A 21727-nucleotide genomic window follows, 5' to 3' on the forward strand; every position below is an offset into this window, starting at 1 on the left:
AAAATAATAAAATAGAACCATAATAATATCAATAGTGTAGTGTGTGCAACTTATACACTCTGTGTAAATTAACTTTTTTAGCAAGATTATCAATGAGCTTGGCGCCGTAGCTTGGTGCCGTAACTTGCAGTCTGCGGGAATACTGTTTCCTGTTGAGAATGCAATAAGGTTGTCTTCCAGAGTGAGTGATTTAATTTTTTACATAAGCAGACTAAAGTTAGTAAAACTTACTCAAAAGCAAACTCCGTTGTGCAAAAAAATGATTTCTGTATATACTTTAGCATAGCCCCTCAAAACAATAGGGAACGTTTTAAATTGTAATGTTATTATTACAAAATCAACTTCATTCAGATATGCATTTGATCTAGTGCATTCAAAGTAATCCGATGTTTAATTATGCTTGTTATTTTTGACGAATGTCTTTAGTAATGATAAACACTTCATCAATTACGAATGTGTAAAACTGGCCAAGAACTTCCCAACCCCCCCCTGATAAAAATTTATGACCAAAAAGAGCTGCTAAAAATATTTTGTGAGTAAAAAATAATCCCCCAAAAAATAACTGAAACATTACACTGTAAGAAGAACGATAAAAATATGTTATCCCTAACCCCCTTAATTCAATATCAGCAATACCACTCGTGTGACAAATACAAACTTTAGCTAGTGTTTTTTTGAATAACGAGGCGAAGTATGACACAAACATTCAAGTACTGTTGGCTTCTATTTCTTTATTTTCATTGTGGTTGCAACATCAAGGCATTTTTTTCAGTTGCTACTTATTTTTTCTAGCGTTGCTGCATTTTTTAGACAAAGAGTTTGTGGCATTTTGAGGAAAACTAAGAGATAAACTATGCATAATTAGGAGCGAACCTAGATCACTGTAACATCTATACCACGAGGCCTCATCCTACCCATGGTAAAATTTGTAAACAATAGTAATCTTTTAGTTCACACGAGGTTTATAACAAATTTGAAAAATAATTCATCGCATATATGCGAGATTAAGACGCAGGTTCGGGTACCCTTTATGGAATTCCAAAATCTTGGAAATATTCTTAAACTTCCTTGGGAATCCTTAGATTCGTTTTTTTTTTCTTAATTTCTTCTTTCATCTTTAATTTGGTCAAAGATTACAAAAAGTTTGCATATTTTAATACGGGATGATTCATAGCTCAGCATCCCTGTTTCATTTAGCAATAGCAACAGCTGTTTCATTGGCTTTATTTGCAATATATAAGTTCCTGGCCAAGGGATCAAGGTTAATAAGAATTCTTTCTTTGACACTATGTCTTATGGTTGTAAACTTCTTGATAGCATTAAATAATTCCTATGTCGAACCCAGTCAGTTACAGCCACCATTGCTTAATTCCGCCGTCAGTGATTCATTATATGACTTGAACTATAAACCGTTTAAAGTACCTGCATATTCTTTTATTGAAACACATAAAGAACTCCAAAACGATTTCAAGTGCTCACAAGTTCAATTTGAAGATAATTCAAATGTTCAAGCTTCGCAATTATTTGAATTAAATCAACCAGAAGATTTAAAACGGATAAGAAAACAGGTCAAGCAATTACTGAAAACCCGACTGATTTATAACTTGTGTTTCCAAGATAACGACTTGTCGGAGAGTGAAGTTCTTGAAACAAAATGGTTTAAATTCTGTGGTAGTTCAGTATGGTTGGACAAGTACAAGGTTCATTTCATGGTCAATAGAGTTGTGTATACAGTTGCGGCCCGTAGAAATAGCCCGACAGTATCCATGCTTGCAGGACAAGTATTTGACAGTGATTGGAATGAAATTATGGATTTCAGGTTCCCAAATTCCAATTTAACCTTCCCTACTATATTGCCACATTATATTGACCCTGGTAAACGAGACATCAAGAATGTTTTAGGTGCTGAAGATCCAAGAATTATATTGCACGAATTTACCAATAACCAAGGAGAACTGGATCAAGAACCGATAATTGTTTTCAATTCAAGAAGATCTAACATCAGATGGAATAGAGCTATGCATATATATCGTCCATTACACGATTCCTATAATATTGTTATGTTGAATATCAAAGGTAAAAAGAGAAGTTTTAGAGAAAAGAACTGGGCTCCATTTATGGATTCAGTTAACGAAAATAAAATAAATTTTGTATACAACTTCAATCCGTTGAGAATTATTCAGTGTGATATTACTTCTGGACAATGTGAAAAGGTAAGTGGACCAGATTTTAATAAAAATGCCAATGACAATGCCGGTAAATTAAGAGGGGGTACAAATATTGTTAAAATCCCCCCACATTTCCTTCCAGAGAAGTTACAACTGAGATACTATTGGTTCGGAATAGCAAGATCTCATATCGAAGGTTGTGGATGTTTACACGAAGTATATCGTCCGCATGCATTTATAATATCTCGTCCCAAGGAAGGACTTAATTTCACCTTGGACTATGTAAGCTCATTGATTGATTTTAATATTAATCCTGAACCATGGCATGAGCAGGAAGGTAGATGTTCAGATGGGAAATCAGTATTGATTCCTAATTCGATTGCTTATTGGGATATAGACAGTGTCACCAATAGTAACTCAATACCTACTGATTACATGGGTATAACTTTCAGTGAGGCCGACAAGACGAATCGAATAGTTCATGTAAAAGGTTGGTTGAGCCATATTTTAAAGACTTTGGACGTTGATAAACACCAGTTGCTTCATCACTATGCTGATGAGAAACATATTTATTACGAGAATCAATTGCTAGGTGAATGTGCTACTTATTTAGCTCAAGAATACTGTCAATATTCCGAGAAGAATATGAAGTGGGATTAATAAGAAATTACATCATAGAGAGTAAGCCTAGATATTTAATAAATGCATTATTATTTCTCAATCAAACTTGTAGATCTTTTACCTGGATCAGAGGTGTAACGAAGTAGAATCAAGCTAGTACTGTAGATAAGATCCATACTTTCTGCTTGTGGGGCATATGCCATGGAAATTCACAATTTATCCTTAATTAAATATTTTCTTTATCTAAATCAAATGCCGGGCTTAAATTCACTTTCAAAACACGGGCAACAGTCTAATTCCTCGAGACTCCACCATAAAAGCATGCTCTATAAACACATTACTAGTAGAAACAAAGAGATCTAGATCAGAAGAGGTCGTGCAATACACAAGACAAGAATTGCAACATTTTCAAGATTTATACTTTTAAGTTGGCACCACACATGACGCCTTATTCTAGACGGCAATTCTAAAAAAAAAAAACAATAAAAATTTGAAACACCTCCTGATCATCTTCTATATTTCTAACAGACAATCAATTACTATACAGCGTATTGTTGCATAATTTAAAGGTCTAACATGATCGTTGTAGTTTGCCAATTACACCGAGGGCAACAAGACCCGGAAGCAAAGTTATCTTTGGTGCATGGAGCATAATCTAAAAATATAACCAGGGCTAACAATGAGGCGGAGAGCAATTTTATTTTAGATAAATTTTTTACGCGATTTGATGGGGCACGTGAACCTAGGGTAAATCTGATGGGAATTACACATTTTTTAATAAAATCCAGATTTAGTGGAAGCCAATAACACTTCCTTAACAATAAACGCAAGCATTTCAAAGCTTATAGAGATATGACTGTAGAAGTACCCAATATAGAGTTATCTACTCAAACGGCATATCTTGCAGCTTTGACCATTTTCACTCCTATTGCGATATTTTTCGTCCACAAAAGCTTTTCACCAAAGACAAGAGATGGAAGTAGGCAAGCCCGAGTAACCCGAGTCGCTGGTATTGCTTTATACATACTCATATTGGTCCTTAATATAAATGCTTGGTATTTCAGCTCGACATTATTTCAAGGTAGTAAACCAACAGAAACAAAGCATAACTCACCAATAAGTGCAAATAGAAGCAAATTAAAATTCGAGAAATTTAAAGTTCCGGGATATTCATTTATTGAAACCGGAGAGGAATCAACTGATAGTCGATTTAAATGTACTCAGGTAGAATTTCATGACGATGAAAATCTTTCAGCTACAGTTGCCACTAATTTGAATAACAATGACGATTTGAAATTTTTACGAAACCAACTCAAGGAATTATCCGCTACTAAACAAGAATACCGCGATTTCTTTGTTGATAAAGAAGACGAAACTGAAGAAAGTATTCTCGCTAACAAATGGTGGAAATTCTGTGGTAGTGCGGTATGGTTGGAAAAATACAATGTTCATTTTATGGTTAATAGAATTGTTTATTCCAAGGATGCTGTTCGAAGTTGGCCTACAATCTCCGTACTTTCAGGTCAAGTATTTGATAACGATTGGAATGAATTAACTGATTTCAAGTTTCCAAACAGTGATTTGAAATTTCCGGGAATATTACCTCATATTATAGATCAAGGTCCCTACCATAAATTAGAAATCTTGGGAGCTGAAGATCCTCGTGCGGTTTTGCATGAATTCACAAACGATCAAGGTGAACTTGATCAAGAGCCTTTAATTATTTTCAATGCATTAAGAACTGAAATTGGTTGGAAACGTGCCATGCATGTATACCGTCCATTGCAAGACCCATACAATATCACTAGATTGTCCATTAATGGACTTAAGCCTCGTTTGATTGAAAAGAATTGGGCCCCATTTATGGATGCTGAAGAAGGTGAAATCAACTTTATTTATAATTTCCATCCGTTACGTGTATTGCAATGTAGTGTTTATACCGGGGAATGTAATAAAGTGAGTGGTCCTGACTTTAATAAGGACCCTACCAAGAATGCTGGAAAGTTGAGAGGTGGAACGAATCTCGTACCAATTCCAGCTAGTTTATTGCCTAAGAAATTAAGTCATAGAAAATATTGGTTTGGAATTGGTAGATCCCATACCAAAGATTGTGGATGTGTTAATGAATTATACAGACCTCATGCATTTATAATCTCCAGACCTGAAGATTCTCTCTCTTTCACCTTGGATTATGTTTCTTCATTGATTGATTTCAATATGAGACCAGAAACTTGGAATGGAGGTGAAAGTATTTGTGACGATGGGAAATCTGTATTGATTCCAAATTCAATTTCTTATTGGGATATTGCAAATACTGATAGTACCGAAAAGCCAGAAGATTACATGGGTATAACATTCAGTACTGCTGATATGCATAATAAATTGGTGCATGTTAAAGGGTGGTTGCCTCATATTTATCTTGTCTTAGATAAACTAGAATCCCAATTGATTCAACATTATGCTGATGTTGACCATACATTTATTGAGAATAAGCTTTTGGGTGAATGCTCAACATTCTTGTCCGAAGACTATTGTGAGGCCACTTCTAAATTGCAAAGTTGGTAGGTTAATTTTTCTTTTTTTTAATAGAGTGTAATAGATTAATAGTTCATCTAACGAAAACTGTGTATTTTTAATCCAACTCAAACTGTATCATACATACTGGTAGAACTAATATCAAATTAAAAAAAAGAATATAAAAACAAAAACAACAAAAAAACATTATAAAAAAATAGTTCTAGTCAACACAAGCTTACTTATCTTGAGGAGGTTCAGAGTTACCTCGTAAGGTTAAAGGGTAGTGTTGACCTTCATCTTCATTTTCGTCATGGTCATCACCATCACCCAATGTGAAACCAATATAATCATCAGTATTCAAACTTTCTTGAGCTTCTTGTAAACTACCTAAATCACCAGGAGTCATCAGACCAAGTTTACCTCTTGGAGAACCAGGAACACTCAATGGACGAGTCAATTTCAAATTACCAGAGTTGGCAAATGGATTAGCACCATTCTTGAACTTATCAGGATATGCTCTCTTTAAGGATAATTGACGAGCCTTGATGTATTCCAAACCCATACGTTTCCAATCTAATAAATCACTCAATCTTTCGGTACGGTTACGTTGGTTAATTCTTTGACGTCTGGTCTTTTGAGCAAAATCATACATGTAGTCGGTTAATTGATTAATTGATTCGTCAACGGACTTCATTCTTCTATCAACAATGTAAATACCGTAATCACTGGTGTTTTCAATAAGATCTTCCATATAACAACCAAAACCGGACAAGTTGGTGGTAATGGATGGAACACCCATGACAGTACATTCAGCAGGAGTGTAACCCCATGGTTCATAATATGATGGGAAAACACCCAAGTGACAACCACGAACAAATTCATCATAATCCAAGGATAAAAGTGGGTTATTAGCATTAAGGAATTCTGGGTGGAAAATAATTTTAACTCTATCATCAGGACGGTTGAATAATTGAACTCTTCTGATTTGGTTTAAGATTGGATCAGTAGAGTCATCAACCATGTTATGGGTGACGATTGGTGGTAAACCTTCACGCTTCAAGGCAAAGATTCTTCTCTTTAACAAGACACGATCAGCTGGCTTAATTAATTCATCAATCAGTGGAACCTCACTATTTGGTTTACCTTGATGGCTTGAGTTTGGATATCTAGCACAATGTTCAAATAATCTTTCACCAACCTTCTTTTGAACTTCTTCAATGGTGGATTCTAATTGCTTAATAACAGCTTGACCCTTTAAGGTTTCCACGGTGTATGATTGAGTCTTACCTGGCATAATAATGAATGCAACAACGGTCATTTTAGATCCGCTTTCCTTTAATCTGTGATTCAATCTAGCTAAAGATTCAATAAAGAAATCACAACCCTTGTTTCTAAATTCATATCTACCAGCAATAAAGAAATATAAGGTGTTTTCTAAATCGAAATCATAGTTACCATAGAAATGTCCTTTAATAAATTCATTAATCTTGGCTTTCTTTAAAGCATGTAAGTTTTGGAATTCATGAACAGCTTGGAATTTGACAACATTCAAACCATTTGGTAAGACACCATCTGGTTTTCTCTTTAATAAATGTTCAGATTCATAAGCAGTAATATGGGAAACAGTGGTGAAAACATCAGCGGAATGAGTAGCCGATCTTTCGATACAGTAACGATGGTAAATACCTCTTTTACCAGCTTCAGCATCAACATCAAAGTAAGCCAAATTATTGTAGAAATCAGTTGAACCAGCACAAAGATATCTACCAAGAATAGTGGCATGGGTGGTGAAGATAGTTGTAACATCAATTCTTCTCTTTCTACACAATGGCAATGCAATACCAGCTAACCATTCATGACAATGACAAATAACTGCTCTTTCACGGTCATTGTAAACCAATTCACCCAAGAACCAAGCAACCAAATAACCCAACAAGATGGCATCATTGGTTTCCAGATCGTGATCAGGAGTTGGAATTCCAGCAATGTTCCATAAATCAGACTTCCATTCATTCAAGTTGTGACCGGCTGACCAAATATCGAACAAAAGAACTCGTGGGGCCCCTTCAATCAACCATCTACCATAGAGCCAACGGATACCACGTTCACTCATTTGGTCCAAAGTTTGTTTGATCAATGGGTCCTTAACTGGTAATTCTTCAACTTCAATGGCAGCAGATTGATAGTTTAAAGGACCAATTAAGGTATAACGTTCTCTGTATTCAGCAACGGTGATTGGTGCCTTAGATTTAAGCACGGAGTAAATACCCCCGACTTTATGAGCAACTTCAGTTGCAACTTCAAAAAGCAAGTGATTACTAATGTCTCTAGTCATTTGTACTTTATGCTATTATAATGTCAATGGGAACAGTAAAAAGTACAATTCAATTGGTTGTAAAGTTTTTTGGTTGTAAATGATTTTTTCTTAAGGGGAAGAAACCAGGGAGGATTTAAATAAGTCGGAATGGAAGTGGAGCTGGCAAAGTGGGTTGACACAAAAAATTAAATCCACAAAAAAAAAAAAATGTATGGAATTTTCCAACAAAAAATGACTGTTATTAAATGAAAAATGGGGGATTCAATTCAGAAATTATTGTCTGAATTGGTATGATATGTCTATGTTTAGTTATATATAGTCGATGGATGATGCCTGGAAAGGTGTACAGTGATCCGTAGGCACGCAATGCTTTGTGAGTGTCGAATTAGAATTGAAATTAATCTGAAATTTCTTACGAAAGAAAAAAAAAGCGAGAATTGGAATTAGATGACTTTTACTGGGAATGTCTACGTTTATAAACTACAGTAAAAAAGATCAATTCAATTGTGTAGATCGGTAGTGATCTGCCCCCTTCTGTGTGGGCATGGTGGCTGATCTGTACCTAAGTTTATGAGATTACAATGTGGGTTATTGTTGTTTAAAAATGTGTTGAATTATGTTTAATTAAACCTTTTTTGGTTGCAGTTTTAAATTCGAAAAAAAAAGTGGGGAGAGGCAAAAAAAAACATCTTCTATCGAATTTGTTTACTAAGCCAGCGCTCAATTGCAGATGGTTTACTTGACATAAGTCTGAGTTCTTGGATTCAGTTGTTCACATTGATCTTGTATAAACATACGCGAGTATTGGTTTATGTCCGGTTTATGTGGCAGTTTCATATGAATAATTGGATGCACCAGCCCAAATGAAAAGTTTCTGCAAGCTGCAGCTATATTGGACTACACAAAATAAAAAAATAAATTCACACATTTTTGTCGCTACAACGTTCCACAACGACATAACGTAAATAAATTACATCACCATACGATTTGGAGAGGTTTGTATACACACTGTGAAATTCTTACTTCACATTAGTTTATGCACGTCGTTCCATTTCTCTTATAGTTTATTCCAGTATTTCTTTCCAATACTAGGCCAGTATTGGAAATGTTGCGGTCTCGCTAATTGATGTAGGTACAAACCAAAATGTGTCATCTCGTTATCTGCTCTGTTTACACTTCGATGCATTGTCCAATATGTGTTGACAATTCCGCCAATTATTTCGAGTGAATGACTTTAATTAATGACATACACATTTTCATAATAATTTAACCTTCTTGAGCTTGACAAAAAAACCGAGAAATTCGTTTTGTGTCCGGTCATCTCATTGTTCGTTAAGTTCCTTAAATGATTAGCCCCTCCCGCAAACGGAATTTTTTCGTCCAAAAATATCTTTCTTTTTTTATTTTAGCAAAGAATTTATTTTTCTGGAGTTTAATTTTTACGAAACAAGGCTGCTAAAAGCTAAGCACAAAAACTAGGAGTATTACCCCAGGCACGAATTCACGTGAACTGGATAAGCGAATCAAGGGTTGTGCTTAGGAAGATGCTTACGTCAGAATTTATATGAGGTGGAATGATTACATTGTTTATTCATGTGGAAGATGCGATATTTTTACTCTGTTATATCTATTTTTCTATGTACTAGCTAAACCTCTATTAATTCGTCATCCTCATCACTATCTTCATCCCCATCAACTTCAAACACAATACCATTACCACTCTTCAAGGAATGCTCATTAGGAAGTAACCATCCTTCATCATCAGAATCCTCGTCTTCGTCCATTACTACATCCTCACCTTCACTTTCTTCAGATCCTTGTTCTTCTTCTGGCACATCCTCCTTCAAGTCTTTACTAACCGTCAAATAACTTAATAAATAATCGTTCTTCTTTCCAACAGTGACAACATCTTTGGCAATCTTATTCAAGAATCGCGACAACAATTTCATTGAAGATTGCAATTCCAATCTATGACCACTGATATATTTCCCATGTTGAATCAATAAATTCTTGACCCAAAGTAAATAAAATTCAAAATGTGGCGAGTTTTGTTTGATTAATAATTCACCAATGAATGTCAACACACGATTCAAATAAACCACTGGTAAATCTTGACAAACTAATTGAATATCACTTAACGGTACCGATTCCAATACTTTATGAATCAAGTAACTTTCATTTAATCTGAACGCCATAACCAAAGCAGTAAGGTATTCCTTATCATTAAGAGATTCCAAGGTAGCTTCGGGAGTAACATCAACATCCAAATCAAATGGATCAAATATAACATCTTGGTTAATTGAATACACCAACAACCCTTCAGTAGAAGCAGCAGCAAATGCTGATGAAGTAGGGGAGAATTCAATAGAGTTGACTCTGATTTCTGGTCTTGCACGACGTTCTCCTGGATCCCCACCTCTAGTTGATCCAGGCAAGGTGTTATCTATACGATCTTCCAAATCACTTAATTCTCCATCACGATCAATCAAATCGGAATTTATACCAGAATCTGTAATTTTACCACTGTTGAGATATTGTAAAGTACCATCAATAGACATGTTTTCCGATACAATAAATCTCTTCAACAACACTTCATTGTCAATATCATACATACAAATGGAGTTGTTATCACCGGCAGCCAAAAGAGTTAATCCATCAAAGGAATAAGCAATAGTTTTGAAATATTTCCCACGACCAGAATTTTTGGCAACAAATTTATCATCAAAGTATCTTCCATTGATAATGTCCTTTCTACCATCAATTAAATGTAATTGTTTGGCATCTTCAATATCAAAAATGGTAATATGTCCATCTAATGTCAGGACAGCAATTTCTTTACAATCTGGTCTCATAGTTAAGGAAATCACATCGTTGGTGACCTCGATTGGTTCCACGGTTTGATTTCTAGCAAAAATATTCCAAATACGAATAGTCTTATCCCATGAAGCTGAAGCCAACACCGAGTTTTCTCTACCAAAGGTTAAACAAGAAATAGGACCTTCATGTCCACTTAAAGAGTCTAATAATTGACCAGTTTGGACCGACCACACATAAATTTCAAAAGTGTCTTGAGACCCACCACATACAACTTCACCACTTGGATCAACTGCCAAACAATTGAATTGGATTCTTGAAGCAGCAGTAAATGTCTTGAAGTTTCTAAATCTGATTAAATCCCATGCTCGTATAGTACCATCCAAAGAACTTGAAAATAAAACTTGTCCACGTTTAGCAAATTGAACTCCAGTGACTGCAGAAGTATGTTCCGTGAATGTGAAGAGACAGAATCCAGATTGAACATCCCAAATCTTAATTTTACCGTCATCAGATCCTGTAACTAACCTAGATCCATCAGGAGAATATGCCAAGGTATTCATGGAATCAAAATGTCCTTGTTGCTTAAGAATATATGATTCTGATTGCCATTCGTAAACCAATAATTGTCCAAGTTTAGCAGATCCAAAGGCCAACCATTCTCCTGTTTTATTTATGGTGACGGTATTGATGGAATTTTGACCCATACTCAACAGTTGTATAAGATTGAACTCTTCGATTTCATAAATTCTGAATTCACCATTGGTAAAACCAACAATTAATAAGTTAGATTGAGGATGGAAAGTAGCACATTTTAATTTACCGTCAGCATGAAAGAAATCTTTTCTAGTTATTCTCCAACTCATTGGTTTAGCGACGCCTTCCTCTTCTTCCATATCTTCATCATCACTTTCTACTGGTTTCTCGGTGTATTCCCATTTGAACAATGCTCCATCTTTACTGACTGTATATATGACTTCTTGATCAGCACTAAAGAAAGCATTAACAACATAATCTCGATGTCCCGAGAAAGTCATAGTAACGTCTTTTTCATCACTGGAAAGGGAAAAAATTCTAGCAGTCATGTCCTTACTAGTACTTATAAAGAAACGAGAATCTTGAGACCAAGTAATGCTCGTGACATCGTTGTAATGTCCCAGATATATTCTATGTCTTATGAATGGAGAAAATTGTCTATCTTCGCTGACATCAGGAGTTTTCCAAACTTGAATGAATCTAGCCATGGCCACGGCAAAGTAATGACCACAAGGACTGAACTTAATGTCGTATACTTTGGCTTTGAAATTGAAATGATGCAAGACAACACGCAGGACTGCGTTCACAAGTATAGCTCTACCATCTTCATCAATAGAAATCAACAATGTACCTGGTTTGTTCAAGGCTATACAGCTGATATTTTTCCGATGTTGGTAATTGAACGTGAATGATTGGGAATTAATAAGATCAAAACAGGAGACACGATTGCCCACTGGTGAAAGTAATTTGGTTCCATCTTCAGTAAACAAGAGATTACCTTTTCTATAAACTGTTCCTAACAAGTTAGAGAACTTGAAATCGGATTTCATTTTCGTTAATTGAAGTAAGTTGCTTATAAGAAGAGTAGAATCTTTAATTTTTTTTCAAAAGCTCATCTCGCGTTAAGTACGTGCAGCCGAGAAAACAAAAAAATTATTAGGCAATAATCTACCACTAACAGCAAAGGATCAGGTACCAATAATTCACAACTTAATATGTCCTCACTATCTAATAGAGTCATGAACATGAAGTTCATGCAAAAAGCAGACGATTTGAAAATAAGTGAAGAACGAGAACAAAACCAAAAGAAAATTGCCGATTTATCTGAATGGGTATTACCATATCTGAAATCATTATTAAAGATGGCCCAACTGAAACCAAAGATCGAGTCAGTTGGGTATGGAAGTATAATGAGTGCTCCTACTAGACGATCTTGGGGCACTAAAGTTGAACAAGAAGCAACACCTAGTCCAGAAAAGGAAGCTGTATGTACATTTCTTTGATTGATCTATATATTACACAAATACTAACACTTGCCAGAGCAAGAATAAATCAGAAGACTTGAACGAGTTATGGGGAAAACGAACAAAGTCAAACAATGCCAATTCATCGAAAAAGAGACGTCTATCATGATGAGCCAACTTTCCTACTTCTTTTTCTTTGTATTATTAGTATCATTCACAAAATTCCCCTTAATTAAAACATCCCTGGCGGCAGAATTGATATGTTTAAACCGATCTGGTCCTAAATGTATCCCACCAAACCATCTACTAACAACAACAATAACATTCCATGCATCCATCATCTAGTTCTTAGTTAGTACTATATCCACAAATAGACATAAAAGTTCATACATACTTGTAATAAATGTAGTAATCGTCCTCCAGCAGCAGTCTCTCCATCATCATCACAATCCTGATATTGCACCCCATCCATCGTCTTAATTCTCCAACTTGATATGTTGTGTGTAGCTCGGGAAATTTTCTTATCGGTGATCAACTCGTTAAGATAAGTTTGTGCTTGTTCTAAACTGTCAACTTTCCGGGCGTAGCCAATAAAGGTAGAGTTTCGATCAAGAATTGGATCTGACTTGGCCCAATCTTTAGTCGGATCCACTTGTTTTATGGGTTTCTCGGGAGTGATAACTTTCGGAGGAGGAGGAGGTGGAGGAAGGGTAGGAGATGGATTGGGGACAACTTCCTTTTCAGGATGTTCTTCGACATATTTATCAAAAAACTCTTGCAATTCCGTTAAAAACTCAAATAGAACAACTTGATCAGGAACAAACACTCGATTTAGAATCTCAATAATGTTTCTTTCAAGGTACGCCGTATCGGTAAATCTACTTCTATTATCGTTTATTACTTGTAGAAGCTGTGGTATTTCTTCAGGATACAGTTCAGGAAATGTGAATTGAACAGCCAAGTATTCATGATTGGGGATTTTGAATGTGTAGATCTGAGGACCAAGTGGAGTTACAGAATTAGGATATATCGCATCAATGGCCTCGATTTCATCTTTCAATTCTTCTACTGTCATGATGTCTTATTTCACCTGATGCACAACCAAAAAATGTAGTGAAAAATTACATATATATATATATATAAATAAAAAAAATAAATTATATACTTATTTATAGGTAGACTACAACAATGCTAACAGCCGAAGAGTTAAAACAGGAAGGAAATAAAGCATTCGCTAATAAAGAATACAAGAAAGCAGCAAAGATATACCGTGATGCGATCCAATTAGACATGTATAACCCCGTGTTATACTCCAATCGAGCTCAATGTTTTATAAACTTACAAGATTACCAACGGGCATACCGAGATACAACTACAGGGATTAATTTAGGTGCACCAGTCCCACTTCTTGTCAAATTATACTTCCGTAATGGAATTGCACTGAAGGGATTAGACAGATTACAAAAAGCAAAAGAGTCATTTGAAATGGTATTAAAGTTAGAACCGACGAATTCAGCTGCTAAATTAGAATTACAAAAATTGGACAAAGTAACTCCAAACCCACCGCAGGATGAAGATCTGTTAATAAATATTCCAATTGAGGATGTGAAGGAACTACCACAAAAATTTGCAAAGTTACTTGTACCAAAGCCAGAACCAGAAGAACTTATTGAACAACCAAAGAAAATAGAAACACCTAATATAGACAAGGACATAGATGAACTTTTCGGTAAAAAACCAAAACCAAAACCTAGGTCAAAGGTTACAACAGTGAAACCACAAGAAATACTGCCAATGCATTATTTAACTACATTGAAATTCCTTCCTGAAGACCAAAAAGCAAAAGGTTACAAGTTTGTTCTTGGTCTTGATTCTGATAGTTATGAAAATATATTTGGATCTTCAGGAATAGAAACTGAATTCCTTCAATTCTTTTTAGATGCAGCAGTATACTTCTCAACCCATGAGAATGAATTCCCAGATTTGAATTCCACAGTGTTACAGCATCTTCAACGGTTCGCCAAGTTCAAAAAGTACGACTTGGCCATGTTGATGTGTGATGACAACACCAAAACTAAATTAATAGAACTCATCAAACACAAACACCCTAATAACTTACAAGAATATCTCACATATATCAAATAATTTATTCAATACATAACTAATAATGCTGTACTTCAAGATTCTTGAGTAACCCTTTACGACTACTAGCTATAACATAAGGTTGCACCAATTCTTGAAGCACACCTGGCATATACAGGTCATAATCAATATCAAAGTACTTGTTAGCAACAATAGGCACCACGAAAATACTGGCAAATGCAACAAAACTCAACAAGAAAATCAAAAGGTATAAATTAGCTTGAAACCTCCTCTTTCTCTTTTGCCTCTTGGAAAGAATTCTTGGTCTCAATTGGTTCCCTGGTTTCAACCAAAATAACATTAAACTATGCCATTTATCAACATAGGGAATAAACAAAATTGGAAATTGAGCATATAAGATAACATGAGAAGCAACTAAATCACCAGCAAAATATGTCATTTCCGTCAATTTACATATGGTTTCTCGTAATGGTTGAGTAATAATGTACCATCCAAGACCAGCAGTAGCCCATTTGCCAGACCACCATGACCGATTCGACCTATCATGTCTAAATTCCCTAGAAATAAATAAAATTGTAAGTGTTTGTAAAAACCAACTTTGTAAAAGTATAGATAATGCCAATCCTAGTAAAGTTCTCGAAAAATTCCAATTTTGTAATAACCACAATAATTCGAAAAAGAAAACATGATTAATCACAGCAAGTGCATGGGCTCCAGAAGCAAGGAATGATGGATATTTCTTGCAAAATAATGTGAATATTGGACCGGTAATCACAGAAAGAACAAAGAAAACTATCAAAATGGCAACATTAACCACAATGGGACCAAACGAAACAAGAAGAATTCGTAAAATACTATTCACGGGATATGTTCCTCGAGCGTCATTTTGGGAATTTGCAAACAAATATGCAAATCCAACCAATGAAATAACCACAAATTGCTGCAATGTTTCAGAAATTACTAATTTGAATCGCGAAGGTTTCACTTCACTGACAACTTTAATCTCCTCATTAATGCTATATCTCTTACTTTTCACACCAACAAGACGACTCCGTTTCAACCTAGTAAAATTGATCCACGAAGAAATTCTCGGTTTGCTATTTCCACGATTCAACCATTTGAGGTACTCCTTATAATCCAAAAAAAAATCATTCCAGGAAAATTGATTGGGGTTATAGAGAAAAGGACAAATCAATAACCCTACAATTGTGATCCAAAAGTAAAGTAACAGGATTTTCCACATTGAAATCGAACTGTAAAATATCAATAACCCACAGAAGCCTCCAAAGTATAAACTCTCTGCTGCAAATCTTGAATAAAGTGTAGAAAACGGAACTCGAATGGTTGCAAATCCTCTTCCGGTTGCAAGGTATCTTGCCCCACCAATGGAAATATCACTGACTAAAGAATACCCATAAATTCGACAAACAAATACTTCAAATAATGGTGAAAACGAAGCAAATTGTTTTCCAAGTCTCGTGATAGCCTTGTAGAATCCTCGTTCAGTTAGTTCCTGAACTCCTAGCGGGACAAATGATATAACAAACACAATAAAAATTGAAAAGATACATCTTTGTAGCCACTGTACGACAGGTATCAAATTATAGCAATCAACTGGTCTTCTTGGATCCGTGATAGGTCTAAATCTATCATACTCACAAATTGTAGATTCATTAGTTAAAGCTGCGAGATTGGCACATACAAGGAGAAACAATTCGATGGAAAACATAATAAAAACATTATTCAAATGGAAACCAGGATGCGCATAATAAAATGATAAGAACCTATCCAAAGGCAATTGGGTTCCCAAATAAAAATACTCTCTCGAAAGCATCTGTTCACCCATACCCGCACCAATTTTAGTGGTGAAATTCAAAATTGAACCAAATCCCAAATCTCTACCCTTTCCACATTGCATGTATTCACAATGCTTGATCCTACCACCCCTAAGGACAACATTCATTCCAGCATAGATATCTTCATTCAAATGAAGACCCTTTTGTGCCTTAGATACACCTCCTCTTGTAGTCATAAATATGCCATTCAAGAAATCTGGATGGCCGTAATGTAATTTTCCTCCGATATGTGCCAAGGTTCTTGCAAATAACGTACCAAATGTTTGCTCTTTTCCAGCGGCAACATCCCCAAGGATTCCAATATTTTCTGAAAAGATATACTCCCTAGTACCAATGATCGCAACTGGATATGCCATTTCTGTATTCTTTAAATCCTTCGCATATGGATCGAGTGGGAAAGTTGCCTCTTCAAATTCAGCCAAAACACTCCTAATCTTAAGACATTCCTCCAAGTAGTTGTCTTGGTTAGCATCGACTAATTGAATATACTCACCTCTGCAGAATATCAATGAATGATTTTGATTATCAGATTTCCCATCTCCAAGAATTGGATTTCCTGACAATTTGATTCGATATTTGGGTTCTCTTTCCCCATTGGCTAAAATTGCACAACTTCCATCGACCAATGCCGAATAGTACACAATTTCCCCTGTAACATCATCCACGACTTCATCAAGATAACAAATTTGCAATTCAGGATAAGCTCTCAATAAAAATTCCGTGTTTTCCTTTTCCTCGGGGGAAAAGTATTTTAATCTTTGCATGGAGGTAATAATCCTAAACTTCCTATGAGCCATAACAGAAGCTTGCTCCAATTTCTCTTGTTCACTATCAAATCCATCTGGATTCTCAACATCAAATAACAATTTAATAGCACGAGAATAATTCATAAATCCCGAGATAGTTCTGTAAAGAGTTTGTGATCTAAGTGATGCCCAAATTCTTGTTCTCAAGATATATTCAGGAGTTGCAACTTTGAATCCAACGGAATAATAAGGAAGATCATCAAGTTTTTCCTTTTTACATTCTGCCGAGGACGAATCAGTTTCAAATTCTTCTGCCAACATCTTCGTATCTTTCACAAAACATGTCCATTCCAATGGATGGAGTTGCTTCAAATATTCTAACATAGTTACATGTGAATACTGTTCTTCTTCTCTAATAATTTCTCGCAATGAAAGCGTAATCTTTTCTCCATAATGTGGAATCAATACTGTGAAGGAGGGCATCAAATGAACAGGACCAACCTCAGGCATAGGTGTTGACAATGACTGTGCAAAAAATGTAACACGTCTTTGAGCTTCCGATTGATCTCGAAATAATGATGATTTGATAGACTGATCTTCCTGAGATACAAAAAAGATCGGTTCTTTCAAAATAGAACCCCCTTCAACACCAGGCGTATCTATTTGTTTATAAATCAACTTCTGAACATGTTCCAATGATATTAAATGTTCTCGATACATAGAAATCACGATTGAATTCCAAACTTGAGACACCAACAATTTAGCTTTGACATTTCTATCACCGGAAACAGATATGATTTTAGAAAATATTCTCTTTGGTAATCTTGAAAATATATTTCTCCACGGAGTCCAAATCGATACGCCAATATAGAATGATCGACAAACGGAAAATATAGTATTCCAAACAATGTACCACAAGTAAGTATCCAAGAAAAATAGTACTAAATCAGTCAAGTAAATCAAACATAAGACAATGACTGTTTGCCTTTGGCAAAGCCAATTTCCAATCCAAACCTCACCAGCACATCGAGTCATCTTCATCACACTTAATTCCCTTACTGGATCACGCATTGAAAGTGTAAGGAAAAAGTAGGATTCAATGAATTTAGAAATGAAGATGGCAAACCATAATCCATAAGATGCAATTCGGTCACTTTCTGTGAGGGTATAGAAATTTGTCACAAAATATTTTGTTGCCAAAAACCTTCTATCTTGCTTCCGAGAAGAAGTAAATATCTTTCCTAATGGGGCAATCGACAAGTACAATACCATGATCACTGAAAACCCAAATTGGAATGAAGACAAAACTAGTCCTAAAGTGTTCTCCACATCCAAAGGGTAAACCAAGAATAGATATACAGTTGGTCCGGTATTAACAATGAATGCTAAAAAAAGTAATAGTAATCTCTTTAATATTGGTTGCGCTCCAGTCCACTTTCGAGGAACTAAGGAGAATTCAAAAAGTAAGCTAGCCATGCACATTAGAATTGCTATGGAACCACCAAGTGACAAAACACTTAGTCTTGCTTGGGTCGTGGGTTGATTATCAAGTACTTGTTGATAGTTCTTGGTATATAGTGTAGGCGAATTGAACAAAGTATAGTACCAGAATACTGAAATATGAATAATCCAAACTCTGTTAAAGTTAACAAGAACATGGGACCAACTCCGTCTTTCTCTGAAAGTTTTATAAAAGGCCTTGTGCCATAATATTTGATTTAACTTTTCATACCTCTCACTAGGTTGAAGACTCATTAACTTTGTCTTCTTATCAGTTAAAACTAAACGTTCCAACCCTTTGCTATACCAAAAAAGTTGGTTCATATCATCATACCCTATTACAGAATCATGATCTTTATCCCGTCTATGGTACTTGGAATCAATGAGAACATAAGATTGGTCTCTGTAAAAGTTGTATAATGGCGTGATAATGTGATCCAAGAAGCTAACAGTGACGGGTTCAACTGGAACATCCGGATCAATGGAGAAATAATAATCGTTGCAACACTTGAAGATGAAACAAAGGCACTCGGGCATAAATCTAATGTTATTAGCTTCTCCCCACACCAAGAGAAATAATGCCAACTGAATGGTGCAATCTGTAGGAGAAAGTGTTAGCATATTGGACGACCACAGTTCTTCGGCTTGTTCTAAAGTAGCCACCACTTCATTTGAATCTTTCACTTTTCCACTTTTCGTAATATTATCCAATCCAAAGGCGTCATCGATATCAAGACTCGCTGCAAAGTACCATCTCCTAAAGTTAGAATTAACGCCACCAATATAATCAGCATGAATTGACCTAAGTGCTTGCATGGGACCAAGCCTTGATGCTCTTGAATCCAATAAGCGCATCAAATAGTCAAACATGTTCCTAGTATTATCAAATTGAAAACCAAAGATAGTGGTCAATTGCAAAAAAATAGCTTCAATCTCTTCTCTTGTAATAGGAACATGCTCTGGAGGATTCCAAGCTGGATATGGATCGAGCTTATTAGAATAGATATCGTAAATACCATCCTCAGCTAACCCTTCTCCGGAAGTTCTGTAATAGTCATGAACAGGTCCATCGGCTTTCCCAATCTTTTCAACTTCTGCCCATCTACTGGTATTGATATATGGTGTTTTAAAACTACTAAGGGGGAATGACGAATTGAACGCGTCAGGATCACGGTCTGATAATGTTAGTAATTACTCATGTGGGAGTTACTTTACCCACAACGGTAAATCATACTAATTGCAGTTGCTGTTCGTTTGAGCAATTCAATAGGATCAGAATCATCCTTAACACGGTTCAGAGGCCGTGATGAACGTTTTGGCATTTAGTGATATATTGCTGCTAGAATAGATAAAGGGAATGTTTAAAAAAAAAAGTTACAACCAAATATTTTTTTTTTTCTACAGTTGGCGGTAAAATGTGAGACGTCGTCGTGGTTGCCAAAAATTTCGACGTGATTGCAACTACCTCTGCTTTTCCCATACTTCTCCCGGTTCATTACTGACTACTTTATTTGGACCCAACTATCATAATAGAATATTTTAATAGATTGATCAATTGATCAACCCCAGTGTTGGGGAAACCTTTTTACGTCTACTGTCGCAATATCCTATTACACCAAAGAATCATGTCCCATTATTAGTCAGCGAGGATTTAACGGTACCGGTAATGTACAATAATTAGATACATGATACAATACTAGAAACAGTAGTTTAAAAAGAACTACCTTGCAAACAAAAGTGTAGTATCAACTATATATTATTTTTAGTGACCACTTTTGTAAAGAGAAAATTCAAAATGGTATTGGTTTTGCAGCCACAAAATCATTTCTACGTTTCAATATTATATTCATTACTAACACCAATAATATGAGAGTGCTACTCACTTTCATTCTTATATGTGGTACATTTATTAGCAGAAGTTTAGCACATACTTCTTACATTGTTGCTCTTCGAAGAAATGAGACTTTTAATAGCTTTAGGACGTTCGATCTTACATTCCCTTCTTCCCAACAAGTTACACCACTTATTATAAAATCATATTCATTTGGGAAGTTCAATGCATTCACAGGAAATTTCACTAAAGAGACTGTTGAAAATCTAAAGAGTAGTCCGCTAGTTTGGCTGATTACTCCTGACATTATCCTAAGATCTTTCCTGATTCAAACTCAAGAAGATGCCCCTAAACATCTTGCAAGGTTAAGTCGAACTAAACGAATGAGACCGGGGAAGTCATATCCGTATCTATATGATGATCAATTTACCGGTAAAAGGGTAAATGCATATGTCATTGATTCTGGAGTGGAAATTGGACATCCTCAATTCCAAGGTAGGGCTAGAACTGGTAAAGATTTCTCCAATGAAGGACCTGGTGATCAAAGTGGCCATGGAACTCATATTGCTGGATTGATTGGTTCCTATACCTATGGATCATCCAAAGGAGTGGAAATGATAGATGTCAAAGCTATAAATAGTAAGGGATTCACAACACTATCATCCATCATAGCAGCGCTAGAATTTTCTGCTAACCACAGACTCAGGTCAAGAAGAATGGGAGTTGCGAACTTGTCAATGGGTGCAAAAAGGAATGCAATGATAAATAGAGCGGTTGATGAGGCTTTCAATACTGGGTTAGTTGTTGTTGCTGCAGCTGGAAATTCAAATATCAATGCTTGCTTGAATAGTCCTGGAAGTTCTAAAAGTGCAATAACAGTGAGTGCAATAGATGACTACAATGATGACATTGCCAGCTTCTCAAATTGGGGTGAATGTGTTGATTTACTTGCTAGTGGAACTTACGTTAAAAGCTTAGATAGAAAGAATATTCACAAAGCTAATGTTCTTTCCGGAACTTCTGTTTCAGCTGCAATTGTTACCGGTTTGGTATCTAATTTACTTAGCCAGGGTGCCGGACCTAACGAAATCAAAAATAAATTAATTGAAATGTCTACCAAGGATAGAATCCCGGAATTGTCATTATTCCTAAAGCAAAAAACTCCCAACAGAATAGCTCATGGAATAGGCTCAATTCACGAGGATACAAAAGATGACTATGATGACTATACACGAGTATAGTACAAATCTACAA

At 35.7% G+C, this 21727-nt stretch overlaps 9 protein-coding genes across 9 annotated transcripts; 5 read left to right on the top strand and 4 right to left on the bottom strand. All coding sequences in view use genetic code 12, as the record gives it.

Moving 5' to 3' along the window:
* Positions 1-1113: 1113 nt before the first annotated feature.
* Positions 1114-2886, top strand: SPAPADRAFT_59969 (uncharacterized protein; the record flags this gene model as incomplete). Its single annotated transcript, XM_007374060.1, has 1 exon — positions 1114-2886. The coding sequence occupies one exon, from the start codon at positions 1164-1166 to the stop codon at positions 2826-2828; it is 1665 nt and encodes a 554-aa protein (XP_007374122.1).
* A 701-nt stretch (positions 2887-3587) lies between these two features.
* On the bottom strand, positions 3588-7430 carry GSY1 (glycogen (starch) synthase; the record flags this gene model as incomplete). The annotated part of the gene is made up of 1 exon (XM_007374061.1): positions 3588-7430. One exon carries the CDS (start codon positions 7417-7419, stop codon positions 5542-5544), a length of 1878 nt encoding a protein of 625 aa, XP_007374123.1.
* On the top strand, positions 3642-5354 carry SPAPADRAFT_54658 (uncharacterized protein; the record flags this gene model as incomplete). The annotated part of the gene is made up of 2 exons (XM_007374062.1): positions 3642-3768; positions 3886-5354. 2 exons carry the CDS (start codon positions 3642-3644, stop codon positions 5352-5354), a joined length of 1596 nt encoding a protein of 531 aa, XP_007374124.1.
* Positions 7431-9269: 1839 nt separating the features above from the next.
* Positions 9270-12023, bottom strand: PWP2 (snoRNA-binding rRNA-processing protein; the record flags this gene model as incomplete). Its single annotated transcript, XM_007374063.1, has 1 exon — positions 9270-12023. One exon carries the CDS (start codon positions 12021-12023, stop codon positions 9270-9272), a length of 2754 nt encoding a protein of 917 aa, XP_007374125.1.
* Positions 12024-12142: 119 nt separating this feature from the next.
* SPAPADRAFT_149578 (uncharacterized protein) lies at positions 12143-12828 on the top strand (the record flags this gene model as incomplete). The annotated part of the gene is made up of 2 exons (XM_007374064.1): positions 12143-12458; positions 12514-12828. 2 exons carry the CDS (start codon positions 12189-12191, stop codon positions 12604-12606), a joined length of 363 nt encoding a protein of 120 aa, XP_007374126.1.
* On the bottom strand, positions 12620-13512 carry SPAPADRAFT_59973 (uncharacterized protein; the record flags this gene model as incomplete). Its single annotated transcript, XM_007374065.1, has 2 exons — positions 12620-12778; positions 12832-13512. 2 exons carry the CDS (start codon positions 13510-13512, stop codon positions 12620-12622), a joined length of 840 nt encoding a protein of 279 aa, XP_007374127.1.
* Positions 13513-13625: 113 nt separating this feature from the next.
* SPAPADRAFT_134949 (uncharacterized protein) lies at positions 13626-14582 on the top strand (the record flags this gene model as incomplete). The annotated part of the gene is made up of 1 exon (XM_007374066.1): positions 13626-14582. One exon carries the CDS (start codon positions 13626-13628, stop codon positions 14580-14582), a length of 957 nt encoding a protein of 318 aa, XP_007374128.1.
* A 16-nt stretch (positions 14583-14598) lies between these two features.
* Positions 14599-19512, bottom strand: GSL2 (Gsl2p; the record flags this gene model as incomplete). The annotated part of the gene is made up of 1 exon (XM_007374067.1): positions 14599-19512. One exon carries the CDS (start codon positions 19510-19512, stop codon positions 14599-14601), a length of 4914 nt encoding a protein of 1637 aa, XP_007374129.1.
* A 996-nt stretch (positions 19513-20508) lies between these two features.
* Positions 20509-21714, top strand: SPAPADRAFT_134783 (S8 family peptidase; the record flags this gene model as incomplete). Its single annotated transcript, XM_007374068.1, has 1 exon — positions 20509-21714. The coding sequence occupies one exon, from the start codon at positions 20509-20511 to the stop codon at positions 21712-21714; it is 1206 nt and encodes a 401-aa protein (XP_007374130.1).
* Between the last annotated feature and the right edge of the window lie 13 nt (positions 21715-21727).

The sequence above is a fragment of the Spathaspora passalidarum genome (assembly GCF_000223485.1).
Source record: "Spathaspora passalidarum NRRL Y-27907 unplaced genomic scaffold SPAPAscaffold_2, whole genome shotgun sequence".
Taxonomy (NCBI): domain Eukaryota; kingdom Fungi; phylum Ascomycota; class Pichiomycetes; order Serinales; family Debaryomycetaceae; genus Spathaspora; species Spathaspora passalidarum.